The 25,302-nt window shown below is 34.3% G+C and overlaps 1 protein-coding gene across 2 annotated transcripts in view; it reads right to left on the bottom strand.

Moving 5' to 3' along the window:
- The window catches only part of LOC149777446 (uncharacterized), a 30,260-nt gene extending 8,965 nt beyond the window's left edge, over positions 1–21,295 (bottom strand). Inside the window, exons 1-3 of one of the 2 annotated variants that reach the window (XM_089942892.1) lie at positions 21,205–21,295; positions 13,981–14,228; positions 12,282–12,425 (exon numbers count right to left, since the gene is read on the bottom strand). In XM_089942892.1, coding sequence (XP_089799018.1) covers positions 12,282–12,324 — 43 coding nt within the window. In that variant the 5' untranslated portion in view covers positions 12,325–12,425; positions 13,981–14,228; positions 21,205–21,295. The remainder of the gene's footprint in view (positions 1–12,281; positions 12,426–13,980; positions 14,229–21,204) is intronic. The other variant, XM_089942893.1, reaches the window with a different exon arrangement.
- Positions 21,296–25,302: the final 4,007 nt, after the last annotated feature.

The following is a 25,302-nucleotide window of genomic DNA, read 5'->3' as shown; positions in this document are numbered from 1 at the left end:
TAAAAAGAAATTAAATATCAAAAATTGTAGAGGTGTTTTTATACGCGATCAGTTACCGCATCAAACAAACAGCACCGAAACGGGTATTATTAATCTTGAGAATTGTTTATTTCGATTCTTATGGATTGGACCCACCGCAGGAATTTATCAACTATGTCACACCACACAAAATCCCGCTTTGGTATTCAACATTACCAACACAAACACTAACCGATCCACCGATATGTGGTCATGAAGCAATTGCTGTAGTCGATTTTATTTCAAAATCAAAATACAACCTCACAAATTCTTGCACAATATTACAAGTGGATGTTATAACGAATAATGGTAGATATTTACGGAAGATCCCACGGCAATACTACTAAGAGTTAAACAAAATTCGACGAAATAGATTTTTCAAATTACGCGACAAAGGATGAACTTGCTGATGTTATGAACCTCTCTGGAGTTGACCGAGATGAAGTTCTTTTTTTCAGGATAAATACGGTGTTTTAAAGACGAGTAATATCAAATGGAATGACATAGTTCGTAGAGTTCTTGGTGCAACTACGGATACTATTCCAGTATTTACAAATAACAGTAAAATCAGAGACTCAAGCATATCAGTTGCAACTATTAGAGATGAAATCTCAAAAAGCGTTGCTAATCATTTACGATCTAGCGGTGATACAATGACAGGTGAACTCAGCATGAATGAAAATAAGATAGTTGTTTTAAAAGACCCAACATCTGATGAGGATGCCGCAACAACAAAAAAGCTGAGTACGACGCTCACGTAAATATGTTTACAGATCTTCGTAGAAATGTTAGAAAAATTAATGAAACCGCAGAGGAATTCTTTGGAAACCCGTTCATTGCTGACGTAAAACTCGTTGATATTAACACAAAACTTGGTTATATTAAGACAGTTATATCAGATATTGAAACGATTAAAAAAAGACTAGAAGATATTATAAGTGGAATTCCTGATATCGTTAAAAAAATTGAACTGATTAAAATTCCCCACAAGCGGATTACCAGCATAATATATACAGTAGCTTCTGACCAAGCATTATGGTCACCACTGAATAAAACCATGAAACATCGCGCTGAGGTTACCGGTGTATACAGACTCAGTACTCGGTGTTGCAATATTTATAATATCTGCCACGATTTCACGGCCTTATCCACTGACTCCACTAAGTGGATCACCTGGATCTATGTTAGTGATGTTATATCAAAACGACGAGGCAACATTTACTGTGAAACCCAAAGAAGAAAAAACTAGGCTTGATTTATTACTGGTGTCTTGAATTAGTAGCTAAATTCCCACCTAATTAAAATACAATGAGTATTCCGATCTACGTTCGACGTGATGTTGCAGCACAACATTATAGATACAATCAAGTACGTGAATGGCAAACGAAATTAAAGAATATCGTTTTGATGAGTATACGATAAAAGTAAAGAAATACCGCAGACTTGTAGTTATCGTTGACATAATTGTTTATACAGAGTCTACTGTTATTGCTGGAGCCGGCATATTATTGTCAACAACAGCAATGATGGCACCAGTAGTTGTAACAATTTGTGTTTCAGCTGCGACAACGATTGCCGGTATTCTTAATATCATTCCAAAAAAGTATGCTCTTGCACAAGCACAAAAATACATGATTATATAATAAAAACACATACAGCGACGTTAGCATACTCCAAATTATCCTCATTATTATCAACAAGTCTTAGTGATGAAATAATATCAGATATTGAGTTCACGGAGATGATTAAAATTTACAATGAAGCAATGACTGTGATTAATTTAGAAAATCAGGACTTAAATAATAATGTCAACTCAATTGACGTCGTCAGGCGACCTACTGCAACAGATTGTAAATAATACAGGTCAAACAAAAACAACAATGCTATCAGTGAGCTCCAACAATCCTGAATTTAATGTTAACTTTCCAACTGTAATTCGAGCAGATGAAATTGCACTAGCGCAATTCCGAGCATATTACAGTTGGCCAAACATCAGATCAAAATCATTCGGTGGATTACAGGCGAATACATGTAATTCACTTCTATTTGCAAATAAAAATAAACCAGATGGAACTCCTGACTGGAATGTTGTCGGCATCCCCACATGCAGTTATCAAATCGAACAAATCAATGATGAATTTCAACGGACAATACAATCAGTAACTGGACGAGAAGCAAAAATAGCTATAACATTCCACTAACCTATGTTATCATCCGCGATAGAGATAAATTCTCTAGATTACGTTGTAGATATTTATCAGTCATCGATTAGAACCGTGTTAGGATGGCCTGAAATTCCACCAGGATATCAAAAACCACCAGAACCAAAGTTGGATGAATTTTTCACAGACCAAAAAAAAGGTTTATAACAATCCCAAAATAACGAGAAATGTATCCGTGGAATGGAACTGATGATACGTATATAGTTCAAAATTTTCATGGTAAATTAAGATATATATATATATATATATATATATATATATATATATATATATATATATATATATATATATATATATATATAGATAGATAGATAGATAGATAGATAGATAGATAGATAGATAGATAGATAGAGATGTGTATAAGATGTATTCCGACCTCATCAATTTTGAAGTCAAACAATCAATCAACAAAATTCAAACTCTGTTTTTATCGTCATCACAACATTATAATGATGATATAAAACAACAGCTCATTGAGCTAATACAACATCTAAATCAATTGGAATCAGATTATAATCATGTTAATGGCAATTTCATTAAAGAAGTATATAAACATATTATTTCTTTCCCCCGTCCCGGAAAACCGTTTCTCAATTATTATGAAATAACAGAAAAAGAATATGAAGGACCAGGTGATAGTCTGTTCATTGTACCAAAATTTAATAAAGAGGAACTAAAAAAATTATCGACGAAAACTTTCCTAAAATCGTTGAATCATGCAGAAAAATGCCTCCGTCAGCAATTATTCTTCGATATAACAATGATCAATACGTTGAAGGTCGTCATATTTCAATAGGAATCTTTATTATAACTTCAACAATAGGAGTCAGTCTTGTTTGTGATGTAACTGATGGCAACTATCAAAAAGATCTTGAAAAATCAAATCAAGCTCAACAGGGATACATTCTATATACATTTACACCGCAAGTACCACCTGGATATTGGATTGTCCAAGTACCGATCAATCCGGTTTATCTACAATGTCATAATAGTTTATTATCGCGAATACATTTCAAACTAACTGACCAGAGCGGACACTTAACTGACCTACGTGGAGAATTTTTCAATATTAATGTATACGTAAAATCTTTCAACCTCAACGTTTTTCCTGACAAAATCGACTAAAATAGGTGAAAAACGATGAATTTTGACTAAATTCAGAAAAAAGAAAAAAAATCATTCTAATAAAAATATTGTCCGTAGTTTTTTTGATCCCGCAGAGTGTTTTGCAATTAATCAAGAAGTATATCAGATAATGTACCAACATGTGAGAGTTTTCATACACGACAAGGGGGAGATACTTGAAAACGCCATCAGAACAATAATGACACAGTCTCCAGTCAACACAGAGCAATTTAGTATTAATACAGTTATTGATGAGTACGGCAAGAAAAGACTTTATATTGATGTAGTAACAATGAGATGAACTGCGGAGAGAACATATTGCTATGATCACGTGACAGAGATCAAATTATGAATTATGTACACTCCTGTATTAAATTGGATCAGCTTAAAAACAATATTGTATAATTCTGAATAATATGATATATATATATATATATATATATATATATATATATATATATATATATATATATATATATATATATATATATATATATAACAGAATATCTTTTTTACTGATGCTTGGTAGAATTAACTTTCACTGTCTTCAGTGACGTCATTTTCACTTTCCCTTTTCTTACTATTTTCTGACATAATCTTTCTTAACTGTGACACGCGCGTGTCAATAATTGTTTTCGTTTCGTATTCGTGAGATAATTTTGATCCAATTTTTTTCTATCACGCTTGAGAAGATTACGAATTTGTTAACTTCCGTATCTTTTACAGTAGCCAAAGATTTTAACATCGCCTTCTGTATAATTTTCATGAACTTATATTCAGCTGGTAGTGCATATTTATCTTCCACTTGACGTGCTTGCAGCGGTTCAAAATCAGAAATAATTTTCTCCGGATCAACTTTTATGCCGTCTTTTTTAAATTCTTTATTGCAGAAATAATATCATTAATATTTTCAAATTTCATTTTTATTATATATAAAAATAATATATATTTAAATTGTATTTTTAAGGAAAATATAAACCGTAGCAATGATGAGCGGTTATAATTCATGGGTCCCTATATTGGAATATGTGTTTTTAATGGGTCCATTTTTGGAGGTAATTCTCTTTTTTGAGACTATTTTTATAGCCTTCTCGGCACCCCATGACCGTTTCTTTTTGGCCGACATTCTTTCTGAATGTCCTTATGGGGTACTCTTCGGTGAGATTTAGAGTTCACCATGCTACAGTTTATGTTTGGGAGGTGCCACAAATTCTTTTATATACATACCTCCAGCGAATATTCTAAGCGAAACAAAATGTTACAATATTTAGAAGGCTGTCTATTCCTTTCAGTTTGATGTACATGCACCCCCAATCTATCAAAACCCGGGGAGAGTGCAAAACGGTACTCACCAAGTTGTTTGACGTGGTGAGAGGTGTACATGAAATGCATTCGGGCTGGTGCCACGACCCTTATACAGAAAAACCGCAACAATCGGTACCGTCGACAGTATGCCGGTCACGAGATTTGAATCCTAAACCCCAAGATGAGAATCAATCGCATTTTGCATTGCGCCATGTTCCATTCTTACAAATATACGTTTCAGAAATTATCATAAAGTTATATACGTAGTTAGTAAATAACTACATAATTAATCTACTAGAGATAGCTTAGCTTGACAGTTATCTCTATCAACAATAACGGAAATAATTTTTTGTTTATATTTCTTAGAGAAAGCGGATTTGGTAATATTGTTTGCAACAAAATATACTGATTTTGATTCAATATCGAAATATTTGGCACCTGCATACATCAAAAGGAATATTATTTCTTAACTAGTCTCTGTATTTATAGATTTAACCGCCCTCCTTGCAACTGTTTTTTTTTTTTAAATATTTACCAGTAACACAATATGCAGAATTCTGACTCTGCATGATAGCTCTCAGATAAGATAAATTATTATCTATTTTTATATCGTTGATATGACCGATCACAAAACCGTCTTTGATCAATCCATTGAAACATTCAAATACGAACCTACGGCAGGAATATATTTTATTTTTCAAGTACTGAGTAAGAGATAACCAGTATTAATGACATAATCGACAGGTAGTTTTCGTCGACAGTGTCTAATAACACCATCACCATTTGCTTCATAATTTGTAATAATGCGGTGTTTAGCAAAATGTTGGCTTGGGGGTTATCAAAGCTTTGGCTCATTCATATATAGTATCATTTGTTTAATTGATTATTTGTCTAAATCATTATTCTGAGAATCTTTCTTCCATGCTTTTTATAACTCTGTCACTGTTATTAATTTTTTATCATAGTATCTTTTCACTTCTCTGTATTTTTTTACCATCACATTGTACACAAAACTGCGCGTTTCCTCTCACTCCAACACCACTTCGTAAACACGGTTTTGGTCCTAAACAACCATTACGCATGCTCTGCAAATGATGTCCACAGAATCACTTACGCAGTTTTTGGTACAAGGAGTGAAAGCACCTATCATAAACCACTTATAGTTGTTCTTTATTTAAATTATATATGTATATATATATAATTTGTTGTACTAAAAGAAACAGACAATTTGATTATCCGTGACAAATATGACCCTGTCCTTCCTAATGAAAAATTGACATGCTGAGTAAAAATATGTTGAGTGGTATTGACAAACCGTATTATGAAAGAGCGTATCCTGTAACAGCAGTTATTTATGGCATTTATCCGATAAATGATAAACCCAGGTTAATAATCCGAAACCAATGAAATTTTCAACAATAAATTGTGTAGCCGAACGAGTAACGGAACATTTTACCATCTCGACTCTTAGAAACGGTCTAACAGATAAGAGACGTAAAATAATTAATGAGTGGGGATAAATAGTTATGGATACTGAAGCGTGTCAAAGATGTCGCTGAACTTGGAAAGAAACTAAAATTCCCAATAAAGGTAAAAACGATAATCGAAGAGATTTTGTACAAACCAAAATGTAAATCAAAAGGAGCTCCAATTGAAATCATAGATCATAATGCACATGCGTGGACTAACGCAGTAACAATATTTCCACGGAATGGAACTGTTAAATTTTACCGCAGAGACATGTTTAATTATATGAACGAAGTGGGTAAAAACGATCCTGTATCCGTGAGGTTGTTTCAAAGTTTGATGATGGAAATTATAATCAATTTGTAAGACCTAAATACGTTATTTATCGCACAAAATCTCTCCACGAAGAAATGAACAATTACTTAGTGGTTGTTTTACAGTTCCCTCATTTGCAGTTCATTTTGCTAGAGAGAGAAATTCTTGGTAACCAACTCGGTTTGATTATCTCGATGATATAATATCGAGTTGTGTCGAATACGGACACGGCGGATTATGGATTACTAAATACAATCATCTTGGAAGTTTTCTTGCTATGGGAAAGTGTTCTGTATAATTTAAAAGATTCGGTCATCCGACACAAGAAATGGCCAAAGTATCGATAAATGAACCATTACCAGATTTTAACTTAACTGGATTCGCTTGTATCTAGTCATTCGAGTTTGCTGAAAATTTTCATCCGATTTGTTATGTTTGGTTTGGCAAACATTTTTCAACGAAGTTGTGGACAAAATAGTATTACTACCGTATACTACCATAACAAAAGAAATATTCTGATGATGAAAATCCTGATATAACCGATTGCGAAAATAAAATCACAAAAGATCTTGGGAGAAAAATAATCGGTAAATTCACTCAAGGAGGATCAGGTGATCATAAACGACATTGTACAAGATTAATAATGGATGATGCTGAGTTAGATTTTACAATTAATGATACAATGAATGAAAATACGTTTATAAGTCGAGAAATAGCTTTCTTGCCAAATGAAACTAAATTAGGTACAATTGTGGGTTATATTGATGGTGAGTCACCACAATTTACTTATCTAAGATCTTCGATGTTGGCTTAGGTTTCGATAAATCTAAATCGATGTTAAACATATTTTTGAAGTCCGCAGTTAGAGTCGCCATGGATTCGCTTTATATGATAAAAAATATTCAGGATTGTTGGAAAAATTAAATATCGGTAATTATGCATCAAGGGGTGAATGAAGAATAAAAAAGAGAAGATGCTCAATTTATTCTGAATCTGCCAATATTTCGATTAAAGATATTTATTACAAAAGTAATCAGATATCAAAATTATCGTCTCCATCATCTGTGTATGATCCCGTAGTTAGACATAAAACGGTTTATCTTAATGGACCAGGTAGTTCTGGTAAAACGACTCGTGTGATCGAACTATTTCGGAATTTTGATATGATTGTGTTAACACCTACACACAGACTCGCCAGAGAAATAAGCGAGCGAGGAGTGAACTTTTGCACTTATCATAGCTTTTTTTTGGTGGAAAGAAGTCACATGGACTTCTGAAGGAATGGGTGAAAAATATATTCCAAAAATTATCATTTGGAATGAATTATGTACATTGTCATTAGAAACATCAAAAACATTTCTTGATTAGTTGTTTGTTGATGTCAATGTTGTTGAAGATGCGTTTAAAATGAACAAATCTCCATGGACGTTAGGATATGCGATGACAATTCATTCGTCACAAGGACTGACTATTTCTGATACAGTTGTTTGGATCGTCAATGATAGTATCGAGTGGTCAAACTTAGTCTATCTCGCAGTGTCTAGAGTTAGAACAATATCTCAATCGCGGAGAGTTATCATAGACTTTACAGAAACAACTGGCGATGTTATTGACAATGATATGTTAAGAAACAAATGAGTTGGCTATAAACAGTGCGACAAAAAAGATAAGCGCGACTTTGACCTTGATGGTGAATTTATATTGAAACTGAAACAACAGCAAAATAGTCATTGTGCGAGCTGTAATGTTTTGATGTTGTGGGTATATTCCAGTAATGACCCAAGACAATTTACCGTGGATAGAAAAGATAGTAGTCTTGGTCATACACGCGAAAATGTGATGATGACCTGTTTTGAATGTAATCGGCGTAGAGGTGCTAGTTAAGTTATCGCGGTTGTAATTGTGTATCCTCGGGAATTACTTGTAATTGTTCACGTGCAAATCCACGTTCAAGAGCAGTTGAATCTAATCTGTAGATTCCATGTCTACCCGTAGATCTTACCACGCTGGAAGTTGTATGCGTTGTAATACTCCAAATAGGACCAGTCGCTCTTTTTTTATCACCTTCAAGTTTATCGGGTTCATATAAATATCTTATACTCACATTACCCAGCACTGGTCGTTTTGAAAATTCATGTCGTTGTAAAGGTATATGTTTTTTGTGATTGCGCTAATAGGTTTCAACGCAGTTGTTCAAGTTTACTAACCGATGTTCTATCCCTCCATTATCCTCTTGGGCTATAATAAATTGATTCCATTATTTTAATAATTAGTTCATTAATTACCAGCTCCTAATGCTAGCTTACTTTTCATCGCAGATCTCACCAACCAATTAACTAATGATTCTTTGAAAGATTTACTATTTTATGGAATTTAACGCATGAATTAATCTCACATCTGCAATATGTCGCTGCTGAAGATCCTTACTTTTTTTAAGCTACATCATGAGCATGACACGCTTTATCAATAGCGTTTACTGGATACTCTACGGATTTTGGCTGATCTTGATTATCAAGCCTGATATAAAGTCTGGTACCAGTACCACAATAATTATATCCTGGGAGATGTTTTTTGTCCTGGGTATTTAACCCATGGAGTTCCTGGTAACTTTGTTAGCGAAGCGGCAATATCACCTCCTTTTCTTCAACTCTGCCTGTTGATTTACCCGTTGGTTTTCATCGGAAATAAACTTAAAAATTTTTTGTACCACATCGTTCACACTTGCCCGTAAGTGCTTGTCGTTTGTTTTTCGTTGTTATAGTTGTTAGTTCACTTGTGGTGGTACGCGCCCTGCATTTTTCACAATATAAATTCATATTTATTTATCTTTTATATAATATGGCTGTAATGGATTTTTCGGCAACAAAACAACGAGAACCGGTTAAACATCATCCAGCGCTACCAAATTCTGTCCGAATCATTATAATAGGCCCATCTGGAAGTGATAAGACACAACTGTTACTTAATCTGATAATGAGGTGGTTGAAATGTGATAAATTGTATTTAGTTGCACCATCTGTAGATGGCCAGCGATGTTATGAAGTTCTTAAAGATTTAAAAGAAAATGAAAAATTGTTAAATGAAGACGTTATTGAACTTAGTACTGATATCGGTGAAGTGCCGTCCGTAGATGACCTCGATGGGTTTATTAACAATTTAGTTGTATACGATGATGTGATGCTGGATAAACAGTCAAATCCAACTAGAATATTCTCATGCGGACGACATAAAAATACTGATGTGATTTATGTTACTCAGCGGTATACACAAACACCAAAAGTGATCAGAGACAACTGTAATATTTTAGTTGTGTTTAATGGAGTTGATACGCATACGTTACGTAATATTCTCCAGGCTTAGTGCAGCGGTGATATGGACATAATTAAATTTAAAAAATTCTTTTCATGGGCACAGTCAACCCCGCATGGATTTATAACAATAAACTTCCATAATCCGCGGTCGAGATACCTAGTCGGACTTGATAAAATCTTTGGATAGCAGCAGCTGGTGCGACTTAAATGAGGCGTCAGCGCAGAAAACGCGCGTTTATATTCACTTGAAAACGACAACGCGAAGAAAATAACCCACGGAGCTGCATTCTGTAGAAACTCTCGGAAAGTTAGAAGCTTTGGTTTCATGTTATTTACCTTACGTTTTTATTTTTGTAGGAAGCCTTAGTTTTTCAAAATTGGACGTCCTACAAAAGGGTCTGTTCACCCTCTCTTCTGCTTTAAGTCATTTTTATTCATATGGGGCTATATCATTCGTTTTAAATTAGCAATTGATTTTTTGTTTGCGATTGATGACTGAATTCTTTTCCGTATAAATAAAAGTATAACTAACAGTTTCTAAAACTTGCTGTGAAAAGAAAAGTTGCTTGTGCTTTGTCGTATTTATCGAATAAATGCTCATATCTTTCACGTGGCTGCACTTGCTAAAAATCGTGAACGGACACAAAACAACATGTGATATTCGAGAAGGTAAGGGGTCGCATCTTCGTTTCTCTGTTACGATACTGCTGTCACGTGCAATCTCATTGGAAGTAATGTAATTCAATAGCAAAAGACGCTTAATATACTCGTATTATACATGACACAGATGCTGCTCCTGGTTTACGGAGTCAATCTCAAAATGTACAGACCGTTGCATTGTATCCGCGTCTGTTTACGTCTACGTTTTCGTTCTATAAAGCTGAGAAGTTAGAGATAATCGTCCTGAATCCATGGACAAAAACATATTTGGGAAGAGTTTAGTGAAACATACAGTAGCATATAAGGCCTAACGTTTATACCACCATTCACCTTCTTGGTTCTTTTGTTGTTGTTACTGTTGCATTTTATATTAAAAAATCAGCTTAGTGTAAACTTGCTAAATCTGCTGTTTTTAAAATTGGAGAATTGCCTATCAAACAATGTTGCGGGGTTCTAATGTATGTAGCATCCACTACCACAAGGCTGGTTTCCTAACTATACGTATTCGTTAATACAATCCACGAAGGAACTTCGAAAAAGTAATAACAAATCACACAATATACATGTAGTTGTATATTATGTAGTCATACTGATAAATTGTGTTTCTTTCCCACTACAAAACCTACAACTACAAAACTAGAGTGTGTATCCAGAAACAAAATTGCTTTTTAGAACCGAGAAAGGATTAGATCCAACCGTGTATATTGCTCCAAGAAAGCAAAGTTTGTATAAATTCTTTCTTTTTGACAGTAAATGCTGACTAACACACTAGATGGTTAACTGTGAACGCCAGTAATCAGAAATCATTAAAAACTTAAATAATTCCAAGCTCAAATCATCATTTATAAACTTTCCTAAGATATCTCTTTGTCATTTCCGAATCACTGTGATTTTAACTTTTGCAATTCTAGGAAAGTGGAGACATGGTTAGGTTTTGAATGCTTAAAAGGTGCCTTTAGTTCATTTGAATTGTGTAAATTCCGATTACAACTCTATGGTCTGATGCTAAGTAATAGAAAAGAGCGAAAACCAGCAAGTTTTGTAAAATTTGACAAATGATTAATTTCTCTAGACTACAAAGTTAAAATATAAAAAGAACTTATCGCATTGCGAATTAAATCCCAAATAGTCAAGAAAGTTATATCACCAGTCCTAATGAATAAAGTTCTGATTAAATTCCAGTGGTATCCCAAAAAAGATCCAACACTAAATGTGTTGATGTGCCTGGTGTGGCCTTTGATGTGTAGATTGCCAAAATTCTTTTGTTGTCGGAATTCACTATAACTCCATATAATTTAATATTTATGTCCAAGGAAAAAATTGAAGAGTACTTTGTATTTCTAGTGAATAATAATTTGGATATATAATTCCACCGAAATGAAATACTGTGCACAAAATACAAAAATGATTCTGCTACAAGATGTTCAAGCAGGAATTAGCAATTTCTAAAATAAACAATATTACAAACCCATTTACCTGACCTAGGTCACAAATAGCATTTCTGAAAATATTACGTCTGTTTAATTTTCCATTCTAAAAAATTCTATGTTGTTTACAAGATACAATCTGTTATTAGCTTTATAATAAAGAATTTGGTAAAGATCATGTGCAACCGGCTCATGCAGGGGAAAAAACAATGTCCTTGACTGAAACTAATATAATGATCCTAATATTTAACCTACACTCGTATAGAAACATTAAGTATGTATTACTTGTTTACCAAATTAAAAGTTAATGGTCAGATAGATAATGAACTGGATTTTGGACATGGTCAAGTTCAAGACATGATTATACACAACACACAGTCATGGAGCAAAAGAGCTAGTAAGCAGGACAAATTAAATAGACATAACTTTACCTAAGTGGTAAGTAGTAAATATGACATCAAATCCTCTGTCCATGAACGAACCACTGTAGCTGACAAACAGGAACGTCAGAGTGTTGCCCGTAGTTGTGTAAACTCTACCAGGCTTGCTGTACCCGCAGATCTTATAATACAAACCTTAAAAAGAAACAAGATATTATCCAAAATTCAATGTGGTCAATTGGTTTCATTTCGTTTTTACGATACTCCAATAATTTTCAGTATTAACTTGATTGACAGTCACAATTAGACGAAAGTTTGCAAGCATCGCTTACAGAAATTGGTGTCTAAATGGGTCATGTACAACACTCAAAGCCCAAATACAAATTCACACGAACAATATAGCCTGACGCCAAACTTTGCATACAGCAGACCGTGCATGATATTATTAAACCTGCAGAAAAAATAAATATGATGTACCCACAAACATAGTAGCTATTTCTTTAGCCATTAGCCACCAAGCGTTCATCTTCCCACGATCTCACCCACGAATTCTGTAACTTGCGTCGAGGACAGGAAAGAAGTTCTAAAGTTGATAGGATAGTCCATATACTTTTTAAAAGGTTAAAGATTAAACAAATTTGGGAAGATTAAATTTTCTATCTAAAATGTTTGGTCTGGTACTGTTGAACACTAGGATGGGTGGAATGTAAGTTCACACATTACTTTTCTTTCTTTCGGTTATTTTTTCCGATATTTGTAAAGAAACTCTTACGAAATCTAACGCTTTGTTTGAAAGGTTGAAAACAATAGACGGATAGGGAATCCCAGGAGTAACTAGAACATGAAAGTTGTCGGTGCGTATTAGACCTACTAATTATTACTAGATTTCGAATTTAGTCAGAATGGCTTAGCAAAAGTAGCGGGAAGGGTCAATACTTATGAATTATTGTATTGTAAAAACAGACGATGATAATACTTTGAGAGTTCGGATACTTTAATCAAATTTACCTACCTGCAGTTTAAAATAGATCAGAAAAATAACATCATCTGGTCAAAAGTATGGATTAATCAGACAAAAACCGATCCTAAAGCTACTAAAGTCGAAAGAGAAAACACAAAATGGACGGATAGAAAACAAGACTGATTCCGCAAATTTTAACAATAATAAAGAGTGTTTCCTGGAAATTTTACATACATAGTACCATCTCACTGTTAGACTCGTTACCTGTGGGTTTTAAATGCATGGTTCGAGACTAAAATATAATTAGTTTGTGTTATACACATGGAATACATGCATTGTGCGTCATTGGGTATCCATGTGCACATAATCCTGCACTAGTCTTCGATAATCCAATCACAAAAGAAAAATACAAAATGATAACCTCAAGACAGCACAGTGTGTCAATGTATTTGAGATTATATAAAAGACATCTGTTTTATAACATCGACGAATATAGCTTGTATCACCTGAGGACATTGATTTAGATGTAAAAAGAAGATCATAGCCATAAACAACACCTATTACATTACAATATATATATATGTACTTTATAGCTGAAATAATGGCTGTATAAACGTGCATCTCAAAATAGTTCATAGTGCAGTGTTGGAATCCATAACAACAGGTCGTCGGTTTAATGGGCAAGACTTTGTTTTGTTGACATTGCAGAACCCGTATGTGCAAACATATTTGTGTATGCTCATTTTCACGTGTATCTTTAACAATGCTTGTCTTAATATCCGAGTTTACCTGAAATTCTTGGAAAGTTGGTATTCGGCCCGTCAAATAACTGGAGAGAGTCGTCTGTCCAGAATGTACTGTTTTTATTTCAACATCCTCGAAGTAAAACATAATTATATTGTTTATAGAGGGCGCCACAATTGTTAGTGTGCAGGTCATTCTCTGGTACGAACTTAACGATGTCAATTCTATCCTTCCCTGATCTATCCCATAATAACTCATGTTAATGGCCTGACCACAGTAGCTAATGATGTCATCTGAAATGATAAATAATATAATTTTGCTGTTATTGTAGTTCTGTGCTGTACAAGTGGCCCTGAATGGTTGAGTATTCTAAAACGCTCACCGTTACGGATCACTGCCCTCTCACCTCTGTCTGCCTGGATTCGAGTCTCAAATTCGGCCAATGTAGGTATGAGAGATAGCTTGCCAGTAGCTGCTCGAGGGTCGGTGGTTCTTTCCGTGATTTTCCTGGGTTCTTCCTCCACCATTGATACTGGCCGCCATGAATAGCTATCTTGTGCTGGGAAATGGCAGTAAAACCTACAACAACAACTCACTTGTACGTAGTTGTAAAGTCAAGTGGAGTCGTCGTCAAAATGGTTAAACTTTTAGCTTAAATTGTTGTACATCATTCGCTGCAGTTAAGTGAACCTTTAGGCTAGTATGATCATGGGTCTAAAGTGTATCACGTGGTGTCATTGGAGTTTGTTTTGTTTTGTTTTTATTTTTTTACCATGGACGTATTACTGTTGCAAGATTCAGGTATCTTGTATTACTCGTTTATATAAACGAAGTCCTCAACATTATGTATGACGAAGACGTATGTAATTTATAGAGGCAAAAAGCCGTAGAATTAAGCAGTAAGCCTGTATTTGCTATATTTATTTCAGATCAATATTTCTGAAGAAGAAGAAGGAGAAGAAGCAAACGCGGAAGAGACTATAATCATATGATACTGACATTTCTATATTGTTACTCTCATGAATTAACCGAAAATATAACATATAATGTATTCTGCTATCATGATCAAGTTGCTAAATTTATTAGAATTTGCATGTACTCCTCTTTGCATCTATAATTGCTATAATTGGGTGAAAATAAACAAAAACATCCAATCCTCAAACGTTTGAACCAAGTTTGTGAAATATTATATTTCAAATATTTATCAAACATTTCCTTACTTGAAATGTTACATATTTCAACCGCTCTGTGTGTGTGTGTGTGTGTGTGTGTGTGTACACATGCAAGAAACAGAAAGGGATATCTTTAAAAAGTCATTCAGTAATCTCGTTAAAAAATTCATCTTACATCAATTTATATCAACTACTGCACTTACCTACTTACTGCTCTTTTCACATTAAAAAACCTGTTTCACCTGATTCCGTTTAGTAAATAACTTTTGTACTTTTGGATTTCCCAGATTAGACTTATTAGCTTCAAATTTAAAATAAAATATCAAATCCAAGCCAGCTCTTGCAGACTTGGATCTTTCTTCCGAAATTTCGATCACAGTGTAGCAAATGTTGTTTTTAACAATAGTTGATTTACCCAACTGATCGGCAAGAGTCATTTAAATCTTCAAATAAATTTAGAGTCTCGGAAACTACAATCTCGGTTATTAAAAAGTTACAACTTGGCACCAAATTTGTTTCGCAAAAACACAGTTGCAAAATAAATGTTTCATCACATATTTCTTACAGAACGAGTGCTATTTATCAGATACGAAAGCGGTTTATGAATAAGGAGATATTCGTAGTCAGTATGATATCATTAAATCGGAGCCACCCTAATCTTGTATCAAATTAATATGGATTCGAATACATCTTATTCCACCAATCTGTATCTTATGAACAATGAGTTTATTATTTTAATTTTTTTTATTCATCTTTGGGACACTGAACAAGAAAACGACTTTAAGAAACTGTTATCTAAGGATGAACATCGTTTTCGATTCTTGAGTAGAACTTTAATATTCTCCGGGGATAAAGGATATTTTATTCTCGTGTCGTAAATTTAGTTGTTTTTGTTTTAAAGTAAAACCTGAAATTGCACCAGAAAACGGTTTAATCTGGGTGAACAATCATAACACAAAACATTTTATATGATAAATATCAACCGTTTTTATCAAAGAAATTGTATTTACATCTTATCTCCTTAGATATACACAATCCACATTTTATTAACTTTTTTAATTAGTGTTACTTATTTCATGAAGACAGTTATTCCACATATTTTTTAAATCCTTTTTTTTATATAATTCTTTAAAGGACACTTGCTATTGGATATGGTAACATTAAGAATAAACGGTGGGTTTAGATAAAGTCATTCATTTTAGAACAATAACTTTTCCATATATTGTTAATTTTTTCGATTCAGTTACTAGAGATTCTTTACACCGACCACCCATCCCATCCGTCTAAGTCAGGAGAGTATCAGTATCCAGTTGGATTATCACTTATGTATTTACTAGTCAATTTAGGGGCCCCGAGTGGCCGAATGGTCTAAAGCGCTCACCGTTACGGATCACTGCCATCTCACCTCTGTCTGCGTCGGTTCGAGTCTCGGATTCGGCTAATGTGGTTATGTGAGAAAGCTTGCCAGTAGCTTCTCGTGGGTCGGTGGTTCTTTCCGGGGGTTTTCCGGGTTCTTCCTCCACCATTAATACTGGCCGCCATGTATAGCCTATCTTGTGCTGAAAAATGTCGTTAAGCCCTACAACAACAACAACAACAACCAGTCAATTTATCATTAGTATATCATACCTAAGTTTGATACACAGTTGTCGCCCTTGCTTCTTCGTGAAGCACAATGTGCAATGTACATACAATGCCTTAAGAACGCGGTATTAACTTTATATATTATCGATGATTGTACATATAATTTATCACCTCTTGTATAATTTCGAAATAACTGAAGTGACCTCATTGCCCTAGAGTGACAACATCAGTTGCAGTTGTTACTCGCAAGTTTCTACACCTCTGCAATTGTGAAAATACCTTGAGGTCAAACCCCCATTATTTTTTCTACTTTCTCCAAGAGTTCCGTATTATCTTTGGTAATGTCTTCTCTTAAATGGATTCAGATCTCTTCAACGTTTTTCTTTTGTGTAGTACCCGCAAGCTGATCATACACCTCGTGAATATGGTAAGTTGATGGATTATTTGCATGGTCATCAAATCGACCCAGTTAATGTACGATACTAATACCTTGTGGTACAATATTAATGTTGAGTTTATTTCTACAAAATAATACTCTGTTGAAGAGTTTCATCCTTGTTCATCGGTCCCTTCAGTTTAATGTCATCAATTCCGGGTATACTGATCCAAGATATTTAATAGTTTCTCCATTGAATCATTCGCAACACATATTCCTTCATTTTCCTCCGGGATTATTTTATGTCTCGCGATTATCGACTCTTTCTGATAAGTATTTATTCTCCTAGCTAGGTTAAAAAAATTCTCAAAGTAAATTTTCCAAACCATTCTGCGTCTATCCTATCTCTAATGAAATATTCTGTTTTAATTCTACCTTTGTATTTTCAAGAGAATTATTCATTCCATTTGAAATGGCAGTTTGTTTTAGTTTTATATTGGTATATTATTTTGATGCTACTTTCTCTGGAGCCTTAGAGACAGCGTCGAATTGTTTTTTTTTTTTTTTTTTTTTGTATCTAATCTCCATTCTTCTGGTGTCTTCATTATTGATTAAGAATTGACGAATCTTAGTGTGGGTCGATGTGCTTGGAGTTCCTGCCTTGCCTGTATCTCCTTAAGCAGTAAGCTTCAATCATCTTTGATACATTTTGTCATCTGCTCAACTGTAACGTTAATACATTCGACATCATAATTGATAAATGTTTTGTCATCTGCTCAACTGTTCCATTGATACATTCGACATCAACATTGATACATTTTGCCGAAACTACGCTACAAGTTTAAAATTCTAAAATTTTTGTGGTGCCAATCAATACAAAAAATGGCATTCTTGTTTCTAAAAGGCTATAGTAAACTGAGCACATACAAATATTTTTCTCGCTATCAAACATGAATAGCAGCAAACAAATAAAAAACACAGGTATCATTTGATATCTAAAGGAATTATATTAGATGTCAATTAATTTTCTTGTGTCAACAAACAAGAAGATTTTTCCTCTGTAAGTATAAAGTTTAATTATTAAAACCTCGTTTTGGCTTTTCCTGTTTTTCTTATTTTTTCTCGTGTCTATATCATCTTGATTTCTCAGCATTTGTCATTTGATGATTTTGGTGCATGAAGAGAAATATTAATTTTATTATTGTGATTAATTCTGTGAGTTTCCACCTACACCTATAAAGTAAATATTCATTTTGAATACCATCAGTGCTCTGGTCTTTCCTAAATTTTAGTAGTTTTATAATAATAATAATAATAATCATGATAATGAGACTTTGTATAGCGCCTAATCTTTAGAAGCTCTAAGCGCTTTACAACATTAGACAACACCTATAAGATAAAAAAACATAATGATATGATTACAAACACAAACACCACGAAATTAGAAAACATATATATAAAAACATGCTGAGAATATTTAAGGTAGGAAACATTATTACGTCTTTAAGTTTGTTCTTGCAGTCGAAATAAGTGAGTATATAACAGTGTCTCTTTCTTGACAACTAGATTTTGTTCTACAGATAGGTTTATCAATACAAACACGTCGGTTTATTCATGATTAATAAATAGGACTGTACAAAAATAGATAGCAAACTGTCGAGTTATCTCATCCGGAGCAGACACTCATTCTCTGTCATACTTTAATTCAAAAATACATTTTGAATTATTTGCCCTTGGTATGCTGTATAATGCATAGCTTCCCAAAAAGCTTAACGTCTAATTCGGCTGTTTTATCTAAGTATTTGAAAATTACTTCTTATTGAACATAAATCGCAAATTCTTGAGCATTTCTAAACCCCAGTTTGTAGTTTTATATTGTTTATAAAATGTATAGGCAAAGCCCTCGCGTCCATCGATTCATATCCCCTTTTTTCCGAAAGTATGTTGCTTTATTGTGGGCTTTCTTAACTTAGGTGGTCAGTAGGGTTTTGTGTGAGGAATAAACGTTTTCAATGTTGAGACTTTAAAGGCTAAACATCTCATTACAGAAATTAATTTACTATTAATATTTTCTAATTGTTGGGAACATTGAGGGATCGGCTTACAGTCTGCTTGTAGTGTTCTCTCTACTACAAGTTGAGAGACTAATATTTCCCAGCTCCATATTTAGACCAGGATGGAGATGGAAATGTGGGAAGACGAGGATTTGAATATTTTGCAACCACAATAGTGCGTGTGTTATTCGGATTTGTAACGTAGCTTTAACAATTTTTCAGTCATATCGCTACGATGTCAGTAGTGTGCCATTTTATAGTGATGTCTAGTACTGGGGTATCATGCCGCAGGCATGTAGCATCATGTCCCTCCCAGTCCTATTAATCTGAAACCAGGCCGAACAGTCCAAACACAAAAACCTTTTAATGTTGAGCGCCTAGCGAGGCAGATGTTAGTACCATATTTATGAATTCGTTTGTTTGTTTTGTCAATGTGTGTTCACATATCACCGCGATATCACATTCTAATAGGTCAGGTACATTACTGACGCATAAAGCAGAGGACATAATTCCTCTTACGTCCCAAGTCAAAATGTATAGGCTAATATTATGCAATACTATGCAAGCTGACGTACACAATAATAACATTGCGATAATAATTAGTTGCATTTGTACATAAATAGTTTCGATACAGTAAATAACATATGTACATGTGCAATAGTTAAAGCTGATTACGACTCTCTGTGCTATCTTCTTGACTCATATGCGTCCAGTTTGCCATGCCTATGATCTTAGTCATAACCATCATGGTCACATTCTTGCTACTGATCTTAACAGCATCATCATCATCGTCGTGTTCGATATGGTTGCTCCTTCCACTGCGTTTTTGGTTCAATCTCGAATTATTTTCCCTGAATTCATTGTCGTCGCTTTCGTGATTCCCTCTATATGTTTTCTGTTGGTCGTATTTGGCACGAAGCTGGTTTCTAGTGAGCCAGCGCCTTCATGCTACAACATTCAGCCAAAGGTTTCGCTTTCTATTACTTTTATTTCTTCCGCGGAAATATTTACCCTCACTATTAAGTTTCGTACATTGCTACTTTGGAAAATGCGAATCACAGTTAGATGAAGTCCTCTTTCTTTCAAATATGATGTTACCCTGATCCTGTTCAAAGCTCAATACTTCCTAGGTAATACCTGTAAGATTTCTGCGATAATACTATAAAGACTTCACCAATATCATCAGTCCATTCTTTGTTTATAGAGACTTATGGAGTTTGTTTCTCTTCGCGGGAACAATTTCTTGTAGAATCAGTTGGTTCATTGTTGCTCGTAGCACAGGAACTGTGCTCATTGTGGTTATGGTTGTATGTTACCTGCAATGCGTGCTTTCACTAAAACTTTTACATTCATGCAGCGGTGTTAATTACGTTCTTATTCCTTCCTCTCATTTCTTATGTGCGTGTCCGTACTACGCCGTATATTCAGTATTGTCTCAGCCGCATCACTTAGCGCAGATAACAATTTTGAAAGGATGCAATGACTAGTTCAGATTTAGTGAGCTAAGACACGGGGAAAGTACGGAATAATTGCACCTGGAAACTGATAATACTTTCTTCAATTATAGCAGACTTAATTATATAAGCCGTCAAGGGATTCGTTAGTGAGGTGGGCAGGGTGAGAAAGATGTGGTTGAATTATAACATATAATTTTGCTGTGGGTTTGCCACCGAGCGTCCAAATTGGTGCCCAATTATATACAGCACAACGTTTGGATTTGCGTGATTACTTAGTACAAATCCTTTGAAACCAATAGATAAATATTTGTACTGACAAACTGACTATAAAGAGTTGATTTTCCATACAAAAATCCCTTTAAAGGTATATGTACAATTTTGCAATCTTGTCCCTTCTGTTTAATGAGGTCACTCATTCGAGGTGATATACCAGAGACGACCAATTATGGACATATCTTTCTAAAATAACGATGAACATGTAATAAGAATGGAGTGACGTGGTCTTACGGCCCAGATTGAATTGCACCAAAATGCGTTTCACGTCACATATACCATTAAATAAGAAGTTATCTCTACTTCCAGGGATTGGGTGTTGGGGAGTGGGAAAATAATAAAGTTTTACTTACAATATGGTATCCCTGAAACTTCGACATTGGATAAAAATAAAAGAAAAACTAATGTAGCAAAGAAAGTGAAGCTCTCCATCTTTGAATCTTTTTCTCTTGTGGAGTAACATCGGGTTAAAAATCTCTATACATTTATACCACCAGAGACAATGACATTAAATGTAAAACTACTAAAGGTTGGACTATTGTAATATTAATATATAACTACCTATTGATATATTTAACTATATGCATGTCTGTCTCACCTAAATTTAGGTAGGTACAAAGGTAGGCATGTGGATAGGTCGATATATAGGTGAATAGGTACCCAACTTGGCAAGTTTAATAAAACGTAAATATATTGGTGTACTATGTTGCATGTCGACTAACAAACATCCTAGGACTTTCTACTCCAGCGATATTAATATATCGTGTGAACCTTCAGTTAAACTGAATGGAGTCTTCCGTGGACTTCATGCTACACTGATTTGTCAAAAGCATCGAAATAATTAAACGTTTTCAAACGAACTGGAAAATATATCACAGATGAATGACAGCTTTCAATGTATCCTTGCTGTTACCACAATCGACTGCATGATTGGTGATATAGATTCTAGTATTGCATATTTGCTTATAGTTTGTAGTTGCCTTAAATGTTGGCATGTTGTTAGCATATAGATTTTAGATGGCTTGTGAAGCTTTGCAACTGCCTTTAATGCTTCCATGTTGCTTACACATAGATTACAGATGGTATTTTCTCCTCCTTTTGGATGTCACGTTAGTTAGCCTTTTTCTAGTTCTATCCCATGTGTAGTATTTTTGGGGACTTTTAGTTCTTTTGACTGCGTGTAATTGTAGAATAGTCTTTTCATGTAAACTGAATTTTCAACATTTAATTTTTAATGGAAATTATACGTTTTGAGGGAGGGTCCTGTGGAGGGGAAGAAATATACAGCTTTAAAACAGAAACATGACTTATGGAATTGTAGAGTAAATTATATGTCTGTATGTCCAATTGATTAATTTAATTGTGAAATTATTCTTTACGGTCTGTAAAATAACTCTGAATAGATAATTTTTCTAATGATATAAATGTTATTCCCACTCTAAATACAAATTATATCTCTCTTAATATTATAATGAGCAGAATCGAGCAATAAAGATGTTTTCGAAAGAGAAGAACTATTACCGCACCATCATTTATTTGTGAAACATCCCGTCATATGATATGTAAGCTTGCACGAGACAATTCGTAATCATGCTAGAAAGCTTCACCTCAAATAGATCTGGTATTTACCTATCTATTTTCATTTGACAGACGTATGAAGATATAAACATTATATATCTATATTTAACAGTTACAACGTCTTCCTAATTATATGTTGTCATTTACAGCATGTGAGTATTGCAGTATAGAAGTTTTGTATGAATGAAATCAAAGCTCTCTCTCTCTCTCTCTCTCTCTCTCTGTGCATTACAATGAGCGTATTTACATCCTCTACACCAGCCTAAACTCTGTGAACATTATGTATCCATAATAAGCAACAGTTCACTTCTCCTCCATGCTTTTGACTCTTTAGATAAAAAAGCATCTACTCAGATACAATAATAATCTTGAATATTTAGCTAATTGGTACAAAATTAAGAATACCTAAGACAACAACAGATCGAAATTTGCACTAAATAACTTTGTGATGATCAATATTGTATTCGATGCAGTTTACAAGAAATCTGATCCTGGAAACACTCCGCTAATTATAAACTGGCATATATATATATATATATATATATATATATATATATATATATATATATATATATATATATATATATATATATATATCATTCGATGAAGCATTTATTTTATGCGATCAATATTTGTAAGCCATTTATTATATGCGAATGATTATCCATTGCTGATATTTGTAAAGTCACTGTGTTCAAAAATAATTTAATGTTGTTTCTATCAAACACGAAAAGATTGCTCCTGTATACTTTTATTGTGCATTAAGACTCGCTTATGATGCGTGTTTAAATGTATCAGGTGTTGAATTAGAATCTTTCACAGCTTATGTCGTGCTCATCGTCATTATTAGTGTTGAAATAGTAACATTAGAAAGATTAGGACATGTTCTTGTTCATTTGTAGCAAAATTCGTCCTAAATTAATTGAATATCAAACAGAAACTCAAACAGAAATAACTAATACTACTAAGACATACAAGATATACAAAAACAGTTAACCAATACTACTCAGACATTGATGGCTCGAGCACGATTGGTTAAGGTCAGTATAACTTGAGGAGGACAAAAGATGAATAAATTAGATTAGCAGAAAGAAATCAGCTTCCAATAAAGTAATGTGCATGCTAGAACTGGTCATTGTGATCCCATTGTCATATTTTCGTGATCTTATCGGACTCCATTCAACTCCCATAGTAAAATTATGTAAAACATTTATTAATATATTAGATGACAAATGCCTGAAACCGATGTTTTTCATTTCTTTATTATTAATGTCAATCTTCACCCCCCTCCCAGCTCAGTGACTGAACGTCAATAGTCACTCAAATGTCTGTAAGATCGCGACCGCAAAGCCAACATTAAATACTACATTTTCAAACCTTCAAGGATGCGATCTTAGGCTTAGTGCACACTAAAGACCTAATACACACAACAAACATACACAACAAATACACACAACAATGCAGGAAGGCAGATTTCTGTACCAATATTCCGGATATTTTTTGAATATTTCTGCTAATTTCTGCTTTTATTTTTTTAATTATCGAAAGACATGCTTTTAGCATATAACTTTGTGCCAAAATAACACGTGGTAATTTCCATCAACTGTGTCAGCTTATTGTACAGGATACTGCAAGCGTTTATATATCAAAATTCGAGAAACGAACAATTTAGACAATTTGGATATCGACTGTTTTATTTCGCAGCCCCAATCGACTTCTTTCCACCGTTATCAATAATACAATCGAAGAACTATTGCAAAATTTGTAAATATTTACGATGATCAATTTATTATCACGACTGTCAGATTATCTTTGAAAAAATGGAGGACGTAAAGGATGCCTGTATGTGTGTCTTATTTAAACTTGCTGATTGGGTAATCGAACATTGTGTTTGACAAGGAACGACAGGTCTGTTAATATCACTATTTGACACAATTTTTGTTCCTGGGTAGTAAGTGTTATTTTCTACTTGCTTATGCCTAAAAAGTATAGAAAATGGCTATTATTCCCCATAAACTTTGCTTATGTGACCAGGAGAGTGATATTTTGAAATTTACCTATTTCCAATGAGAAAACGGGCAAATTTGTGTCTTTTCGTATACATAAGTTCAGAAAAAAAACAACATATGAACCAACATTAACATGTATTTATACTAAAGTAATAAAAGAAATGACCACAAAGAATTAAAAAGTGAATAGTCTTTCGAGATTTACGATTATACTGTAAATCACTTTCACGAATCAGCGCCCCCAAATGTAGTCTCCCATCATGTTCTCGCCATACTGTCTTTGGTTGTGGCGTTCAGAGTCCAGTATATCCTGGTGGAAGAGCTCGCCTTGCTTCTCCGAGAACGTTCCCATATTCTGCTTGAATTTGTGAAGATAAGCACGAAGAATATAGACTTTGAGGGACATACTGCAGTCCATTGTACCGTAGTTCTCAACCAGCTCCACATAGTTTTTGACCTTGTGACTGCCCATGAAACCCCGAACCACTGCGATAAAGCTGTTCCAAGCCGCTTTCTCTTTACTAGTGAGCTTCTTGGGGAATTCATTGTACTCCAGAATCTTCTTTATATGTGGTCCGACCGTTGCCTCAGACAGCATAGGGAAGAAGTCTTGAAGGTACTTGAAGGCTGCATACGCCTAGGGCGCTGATAAATTGTTTCATGAGGCCCAGTTTGATGTGTAGTGATGGCATCAGCACCATTTCGGGGGTCCACCACTGGCTCCCATCTGACGTTGTTCCTCCCCACAGAGAACTCTGTCCGCTCTGGCCAGTCCCGCCTGTGGTAGTGCGCCTTGGTGTCCATGCTGTCCCAAGGGCAAAGACAACAGGGTAACTTAGTAAAACCGGAAGGCAATGACACCTG

This window comes from Sinohyriopsis cumingii, chromosome 18 (genome assembly GCF_028554795.1).
Source record: "Sinohyriopsis cumingii isolate HCF-2022 chromosome 18, ASM2855479v2, whole genome shotgun sequence".
In the NCBI taxonomy this organism is placed as follows: Eukaryota; Metazoa; Mollusca; class Bivalvia; order Unionida; family Unionidae; genus Sinohyriopsis; species Sinohyriopsis cumingii.
This window is presented reverse-complemented; position numbering and strand designations above follow the sequence as displayed.